Raw genomic sequence first — 8,572 nt, 5'->3', positions numbered from 1 at the left:
TAAGGTGTAGAGGGGAAGATCCAACAGAGCTGCTTGGAGATACATTTCATAAATGCTTCCCTCCTGATTATATCTTATGTTATCAGGGTTCGCAGGAGGTGTGTGGTTTTTACAGCCCGCCAGTGTGGTCCAATGTGATTTATGACATGCCCAGTGAGGAGGAAGTAAACAGAGTGAGCTATAAATTACGCACCGGTAGAGTAAGCCTCATCCGAGTAGATGCTGGCATGGCGCTCCTAATAAATCATTGGATTCCTCTTGAAGCTTGGCTCAAGCCCCATGAGTTAAATTAGGGCATATGTCAGAACTTTGACACAGTGATTCTATAGGAGATGATCCCACCAAACCCATGTCCCACATCTCTGATCTTCACACCACTCCAAAGTGCTCCAGAACAGCCACATTTTCACGCTTCTTTGAAAGCTTCCTAAAGTTGGGTTAATCATAATATTTGGATAAACCAGCGGTGAAATCTGGCAGGTTCTGGAGAACCAATAGTGAAAACTTTGAGTAGTTTGAAGAAACGGTAGAGGAGCGGCATACAAATCTAATAAATTATTATTATTATTATTATTATTAATTTATTTACAAACATACAAAACATTAAAAGAATAATCAAAACAGATAACAGTTGAATCTTAGTATAGTACAATATATAACAGTTTATAAATGTATAAACTTAAAGAGGGGGGGATAGAAGAAGGATAGAAAATAGAGAAAGATGAAGAAAGGAGGAGGGGAAAGGTAAGAAGACAAAGAAAAGAAAAGAGAGAAAGAAGATAAAGGGGTGGGCGAGTGTACGGTGAAGCTGTGTTGAAAACGTGAACTAATTTCTAATTTATTAGCTCATTACCTTGGATCGGATTAGTCATATACTGTAGATAGGTAAATGCAAGCGTTGAGTTAATCAAAGTATAGAGATTTTGAAAATACAAGTAAATATTCCATCTTTATATATCTAATACCCCTTATTACCCTTTTTTTACGGTAGAGGAAATTTTGAGTCATTCAGACAAGTGGCAAATGCTACCTTTGCCTGCCTTCCGAGTTGGGTGGGAATGGAGATTTTGCAGTAATGTTCCCCTACCATGCCCACAAAACATGCCCACTAAGAGATTTATCTACCCTGTTAAGCCATGTTAACAAATTTATTTGGACAAACCACCATTATCATAGAAACATAGAAGACTGACGGCAGAAAAAGACCTCATGGTCCATCTAGTCTGCCCTTATACTATTTCCTGTATTTTATCTTACAATGGATATATGTTTATCCCAGGCATGTTTAAATTCAGTTACTGTGGATTTACCAACCACGTCTGCTGGAAGTTTGTTCCAAGGATCTACTACTCTTTCAGTCAAATAATATTTTCTCACGTTGCTTTTGATCTTTCCCCCAACTAACTTCAGATTGTGTCCCCTTGTTCTTGTGTTCACTTTCCTATTAAAAACACTTCCCTCCTGAACCTTATTTAACCCTTTAACATATTTAAATGTTTCGATCATGTCCCCCCTTTTCCTTCTGTCCTCCATAGTAGCCGGCAACTTCTGTCCCCCATAGTAGCTTGCGAACTTGTGTGCCTACATCAGTATGTGATCTTCACATTGCTTCAAACATGCTCTGGAACAGACATGCTTTCATGGCTCCATGAAAGCTTACTAAAGTTGGGTTGGTCAAAACTTTTGGGTTCAGAAAAGGGGGAACCATCATGGAGAAAGCTGAACACTGAGGTTCTGGAGTGGCGATGGGACCTCCAAGATGCTTGGCCTCAGATTCAGAGTGAACTGGAGTTACTGGTTTTCAGGGATATCTGCAGAGTCATAAGCTCCTCACCTTGAAGTCAAAGAAATTCTGTGCTGATTCAAGGAAATGCTATCATTTTTGTGGAGTTGTTACTGAGGATAACAAGCCAGCTTTGATCTTACCTTTATCCCCACCCTGTTAGCAGTGGCACATTTCCAAGATTAAATAAACAGAAGCATTTGACGTTGGCAAACTTGAAAGGATGCACTATTCATCCAGTAGCTTATTTGTGATGATTACACCTCAGAATGCTAAGGAGACAATTTCTGCATTCTTCTTTTGAATGATGAAAAAGAAAATTGTAGGAAGCCTAATGAATTTTTAAGAGTCCCAACTTCCTGGGGACACACGGAGAATGGTATAAAAGCCCTCTCTGTTCTTTGTAGCGACATCAGCTTCTGGTTGACTCTCCTGAGCTCACTACTTCTCTCCGAAGCAGGTAAGACTATCTACTCAGAGAGAATCCCTCCATGGGAGCAAGCAGATGAGGTAGATCTTCAAGCAGAATTTGGAATTATGCAAGATTTAGACCTCATTATAGGCTAGAATACTTCTGGATACTTCTGGTTTCAAAACTAGATTCTGGCATTCTATTTGAAGGAGTAGGAAGGCTTCATTTTGAGCTTCAGGTCTGGGTTTGAAGAGAAAGGGAGAAAGTCAAAGGGAGGGAGAGGGGGAGAGAGAGAGAGGATCTTGATGGACTCAGGAAACATAGAAATTCAAGTTTCTCCCATTCTTTATATCTGAGATGAAAACACAGAGCCTTTGATTTGATGTTGTATCTTGGCGACATCAACCATGCATTTTTCTTGGCTGGGTCAAAGAAGCAGATTGGTTTCTTCTAGCATGTTTATTTTTTTTATTTCTCACTGTAATGCGAGGGAATTCAGTTGGTTGAGGACCATCATGTTGGAACCAAAGTGGGCTTCGAAAATAATTGGGGTGCTGAAAGAAAGCCAAGTCATTAAGGCTGGACATTTGGTTCCAAATTTTCTTCTCCCCTCTAAGAAAAGGAAGAGTTGAGTTTCCTGCTCTGCCTTTCAAAACCCAGGACCTATACTGGTGAGCCTCTTGACCATTTTAGGTCGAGGAAGCCTAACTTGAGATGACCAGTTAGAAGTAACCATTCACCCAAGATCTAGCAAACTATTAAAGTTATCTTGTTGGTGGACAGAAGAAGCAACAGAAATGGTGGTACAAGTGAATTGAACACCATTCTCACAATCTCTTTCTTATTTTAGACTCACTTCACAACTCAACATCATGGCTTACTGTGGACCCTCTTGTGCTGTGCCATCTTGTGCTTCCTCCCCATCTGTTGGCTTTGGAGCAGGTGGTTCCAGAGGCCTTGGCTGGGGTCTCGGCTATGGAGATCTTGCCCTTGGAGGTGGTCTTGGTTTTGGAGGTCTTGGCTACGGAGCTGCTGAATCTTCCTTAAGCCTGGGCACCCTGTCCGGAATCATCCCCAAACCCATCAACCAGGTCCCAGCCTCCGAGGTGACCATCCAGCCACCTGCAGTTGTGGTCACCATCCCTGGCCCCATCCTCTCCGCCAGCTGTGAGCCCGTCGCCGTTGGAGGCAACACTCCATGTGCTCCTTTCGGAGGTTTCGGAGGTGTTGGACGCTTGGGTGCCGGCTACTACGGAGGCCGCCTGGGTGGTTTCGGTCGCCGTGGCAGCATCTGCAATCCTTGCCCCCTCCCCTGTTAAGTTAACCCGGATTCTCCACGACCATTAACTGGATTTGAGAAGATTGAATAAAGCGAATCTGAGCCCTATTCTGGACTACATTGATCTTTGGCTAACCAATTGCCTTTGTCTTCAATGGATAAATTGGCATGGAAGACCTCTTATAACCTTGTTGGACTTCTACTTTTTGTTTGTTTCCCATCTTTGCTTTGAAATGCTTGAAATCTTGCTCCCTTTGCTTATATATATATATATATAACAAGCCTTCACCAGGTCTTGTGTGTCTCTAAATGTCACTTTTCTGTGTCTTCCAATAAAATGAAATGTGCTTGATTTCAACCAATGTCTCTGTCTTCCTTTGAGCTCCATCCTTGGTAGCATGGGTTACAGTAATTAAATTAAAATTGAAAAGTCTTGTGTTCAATGGCCAGTCTACCTACAGGGCTTCCAAAGACATTGAAACAAGCTCAAATGAACGGAGTCAAGGTCCTTCTTAGCCCAACTGTTGGTTTGTCCCAGAGGTCAACCTTTAGAATGATTGCAAGGAGAAGCTGGGAGATCTGTCTCTTTTTTCCCCCCCAATATATATTATTAAATTTTCTTAAAATAGACAAAACTGACAAACATACATTTAACATAAAAGTGGGGTTGTATCTTCCCCGCTTATTCTTGAAGTAAAATTTCAATACAAAAAAGAATACATTCAAAAAAGTTTAAAATCAACTTATTACTTTAAATTAAAAGAAGAAATTTGGTTAACTTTTTATATTAAATTTCATACATTGTAATTCATAACTCTTAAATCTTATCCCTAATAAGTCTAACATAACACTTAAATCATAACTCTACTAATACAATGCTATTATTTATTTATTTATTTTTACTGTTAATGTTAATATTTGTTCTTGTTTATCCATATATACACTTTGTTCCATATCTCATAAAATTCTGTTTCTTCTTGATCTTTTAACCGTCTTGTCATCATATCCATTTCAGCGCAATCTAATATTTTTTTAATAACTTCCTCTTCTTTGGGGATGTTTTCCCCTTTCCAATTTTGCGCATATATTATCCTGGCCGCGGTCAAAATATGAATAACTGAATGTAAAATTTCTTTCTTATATTTCTGATTGGTTATACCCAGTAAGTAAAATTCCCGGGTTATTTCTATCTCCTGTTTTACTATTTCTTTTATTATTCTTTCTATCATTTTCCAGTAAAGCTTAGCTTTGCTACACATCCACCATTGATGGTAATAGGAACCTATTTCCTTCTTACATTTCCAGCATAATTTTGATTTTAATTTTAATTTTGAAATCTTTGATTTTAAAGAGACAGTATGACATATATCTTTAATAAGAATAAAAATTTCTTAGGTAACTTATTAGTTACCAACCAGACTAAATTAATAGGGAAAGTTTATAAATATCTGATTGCCCATAAAAATATAGATTTGACATTAAAGGACAACATGATAAGTTGGTGCAAAAATATCAGTAAAGAAATAGATATAGATACATGGGGAAATATTTGGATTTCGAATTGGAAAATGACAAAATCAGTTTCCCTAAAAGAAAATCAAATTAAAATGTTCTATAGGTGGCACCTCCCACCAAATAGGATAGCAAAAATGTTCCCAAAGGGAGATCTGTCTCTTTAGTTCCCCATAAAACATTGGATGGATGGTCTCCGTCCTCTGCAGCTAATATTGAATTTTCAAGACTAACTACTTATGGTAGGCCTCTCAACCTGGAGGTATCTCATTCAATTTTAAAGCCACTTAATAGCCACTTCCAGATTACACCATCTTCCCTCCCTCTCTCTCCCCCCTCTCTCTTCAGATGTCCTAGGTATGTCTTTGAGGTGCCCAGAACCTCACCCCATTCACACAAAGGAGTATCTCTTAACTTTCATCTTCAATTGTTTCTGGTTTGGATGAACCTTTCATAAAACACAAGGACTTAGGCAGAAGGTCAAACTCAAAATCATGCAGAGACGCCACTGATCCTCTCTTCCAACAGTGAAACCAAAATTTTTAATAGGTGCCTTCATTAGGAAATATGATAGAATTGGAAATTACCTATTTATTTATTTATTTATTTATTATTGATTGATTGATTGATTGATTGATTGGACTTATATGCCACCCGTCTCCATGGACTCGGGGTGGCGTACAACATTTTCATAAAAAGATACAATATCTAAAACGTTTCTAAGCCAATTAATAGAATAATTAATTTAAAAATTATCTTAAAAACTAAACATTTAAAATCAAAGAGTCACATACATACTGTCAATATTATAGATACAGTCTATATTCTGTTCAAGATGGGTCATTTAACCGAGTCTTTCCCATGAGGAAAATTTTCAGAAAGGGGAAGAAATTGGATATGTCAACATGTTCCATTGTGGACCGAAAATATTCAGGGGGTTTCTAATCCATTGCATATATAATTCTTAATTCTTTAAAAAAATCATCCATCCATTTATTTATTTATTTATTTATTCAGTCAATCAATCAGTCAGTCATTAAGACAGTCAGTGGAGCCTTCTGGGAAATTCCAGAAAATGTTCCACGAACTCCAGAATGTTCCATTCTTCTTCCAATCCCTGTTCATCCAGCTGTTGTATAAAAGTGATGTATGGTGTGATTGAATTGGTTCATTGATTAATAATAGTCTGGATTTTTAGCTGTGGTTTTTTAATGGATTAGATTTGTTTTATACACTTTGTTTTACACTGTATCCTGTGAGTGGGCCTGAGTTTTTGGAGAAGGGCGGCATACAAATCTAATAAACAACAACAACAACAACAACAATAATAATAATAATATAAAAATAATAGTAATAATTGTGATGATGATGATGATGATGATAATAATAACAATAATAATAATAATAATAATAATAATAATAATAATAATAATAATAGTAAAGTTTACTGCATCACAAAAAATGTAGCGGGTACTTCATTCAACAATGGCTTCTGCCAAGAGAACTTGCAGTTCCTTAGCACAGCCTTTCCATGAAGCAACGCTACCTAGTGGTCACCTATGGCTGAGATGAGGGATCTAGGAAATATGATCTCCTTGCACAGTCCAGAGCATTTTAAAGGAGAATTTTATCTTTTTAAACATAGTATATATCCTGTGTTTTCTCAGATAAAGTGACCATAGGAGGTATGATATTACCTGTTTCATCTTTCTGGGACATCTTCAGAGGTGAGATGCCAGATGTTGTTCTATGGTAATTCCAAGCCTCTTCATGAAATCATTCATTCATTCATTCATTCATTCATTCATTCATTCAATTTTTATGTCGTCCTTCTCCTTAGACTCAGGGCAGCTTACAACATGTTAGCAATAGCACTTTTTAACAGAGCCAGCATATTGCCCCCACAATCCGGGTCCTCAAACTCATTGGCCTTCATGCTTTGGATAACTATGTTCCATTAAAGTTTAGAGGCCATCTAGATTTGGCAACCTGTAATTATTATTCTGGTTTTGGGCCCATAAGAGATGGTTCATGAACATTTTTCTATGAATATTTATCTATCTATCTATCTATCTATCTATCTATCTATCTATCTATCTATCTATCTACTATCCATCCATCTATCAGAATACAGTACAGTTGGAAGAGACCTTGGAGGTCTTCTAGTCCAGCCCCCTGCTCAAGTAGGAGAACCTATACCCAAGAAATCCCCATGTCTTCTTTGTCACCTTGCCATGAACCTTCTCTAAACCAAATATCCTTCTCAGTATGTGGTGCTGAGATCGTTCTCCAGCTGCATAGTTCTCCAGGTTAGAGGGAAGGAGAACCAGAACTGTGATAGCCCTTCTAGCAGCTTTGACCAAGACCTCAAACCCAATCAATGATCTATTTCCCCCACCATGGCTTATTCATTACATTTGGATCCTTGGAAACCCTTCTCTTTCCATCCCCTACCCACTCAGGCTCCATGGAGAAAACCTCCATGGCCACCAAGTGAAGACTTCCCCCATCTTCTAATGACGACCAAAGAGAACCAATAGTTTGCAATGCAGAATCACTTTTATTCAAGGGCAAAGAAAGAACATTGGAAGAAGCCATCAGGGGTTCCAAACAGTGCAAAGAAATGAACATCTTCCCTTTGGGCAATCATCTCAGAGGCCAGAGAGGAGGCGAGGCCCTTAGATGTTGGCAGAGCATTCATTCTTCACATGAAGCCCTTGACTGCCATAAGTGCTTGAGCTGGAATGCCAGGAAGAGAATACAAGCGATGGGGTAACACGAGAGGAGACAGGGCTGTGATTGCACACAGAGTAGGGCTCAGATACGACTTAGCCAATCTTCTGAAATCCGTTTCGGTCAGGGAGAGGAGAGTCCGTGTTCACTTAACAAGGGAGGGTGCAGATGCTACCTCGGCGACCGAAAGAGCAGATGCTGCCACGGCGACCGAAACGCCCTAGGCGGCCTCCGTAGTAGCCACCATAACCTCCAAAACCTCCAGGGGCACATGGGGTGTGGCCTCCAACAGCAACGGGTTCACAGCTGGCAGACAGGATAGGACCAGGGATGGTGACCACAACTGGGGGTGGCTGGATGGTCACTTCGGATGGCGGGATCTGGTTGATGCAGGAGGGGACAACTCCGGCCAGGGTGCCCAGGTTCCTGGCGGATTCAGCGAACCTACCAGAGCCATAGCCGGAGCCATAGCCGTAGCCAAGACCAAGACCTCTGTAGCCGTATCCCCATGGTCCGCATGGTCCGCATGGTCCGCATGGTCCACAGCCGGTTGATCCCAGCCCGACGACGGGGGCAGAGGCACAAGATGGAACAGCACAAGATGGTCCACAGCAAGCCATTTTTTTGGGTAGGACAATTAAGGCAGGTCTGAAAGGAAACATTACACAACAAAGTTGTCCATGAGAAGAGAGAGAGAGAGAAAGCCAAAGAACCACAAAGACTCAGAGAACGTTCCAGAGGATGGGAATGTGCACACAAACAACATCAGTTTGTTTAGAACATGAGACCCTAAGAAGAGCCATGCTGAATCAGGCCAAAGCCCATCACTCCAGCATTCTGTGTCCCACAGTGG

The 8,572-nt window shown here is 40.0% G+C and overlaps 1 protein-coding gene across 1 annotated transcript; it reads right to left on the bottom strand.

The window, feature by feature from the left end:
- Window positions 1–7,868: 7,868 nt before the first annotated feature.
- On the bottom strand, window positions 7,869–8,339 carry LOC139175147 (shematrin-like protein 2). Its single transcript, XM_070766045.1, has one exon. It carries the CDS (start codon window positions 8,337–8,339, stop codon window positions 7,869–7,871), a length of 471 nt encoding a protein of 156 aa, XP_070622146.1.
- Between the last annotated feature and the right edge of the window lie 233 nt (window positions 8,340–8,572).

Source organism: Erythrolamprus reginae, chromosome 13 (assembly GCF_031021105.1).
Source record: "Erythrolamprus reginae isolate rEryReg1 chromosome 13, rEryReg1.hap1, whole genome shotgun sequence".
Lineage (NCBI taxonomy): Eukaryota > Metazoa > Chordata > Lepidosauria > Squamata > Dipsadidae > Erythrolamprus > Erythrolamprus reginae.
This window is presented reverse-complemented; position numbering and strand designations above follow the sequence as displayed.

Bases quoted from the DNA above. Each gene is read 5' to 3' on its own strand.
- LOC139175147 (XM_070766045.1), bottom strand. From the start codon at position 8,339: ATGGCTTGCTGTGGACCATCTTGTGCTGTTCCATCTTGTGCCTCTGCC.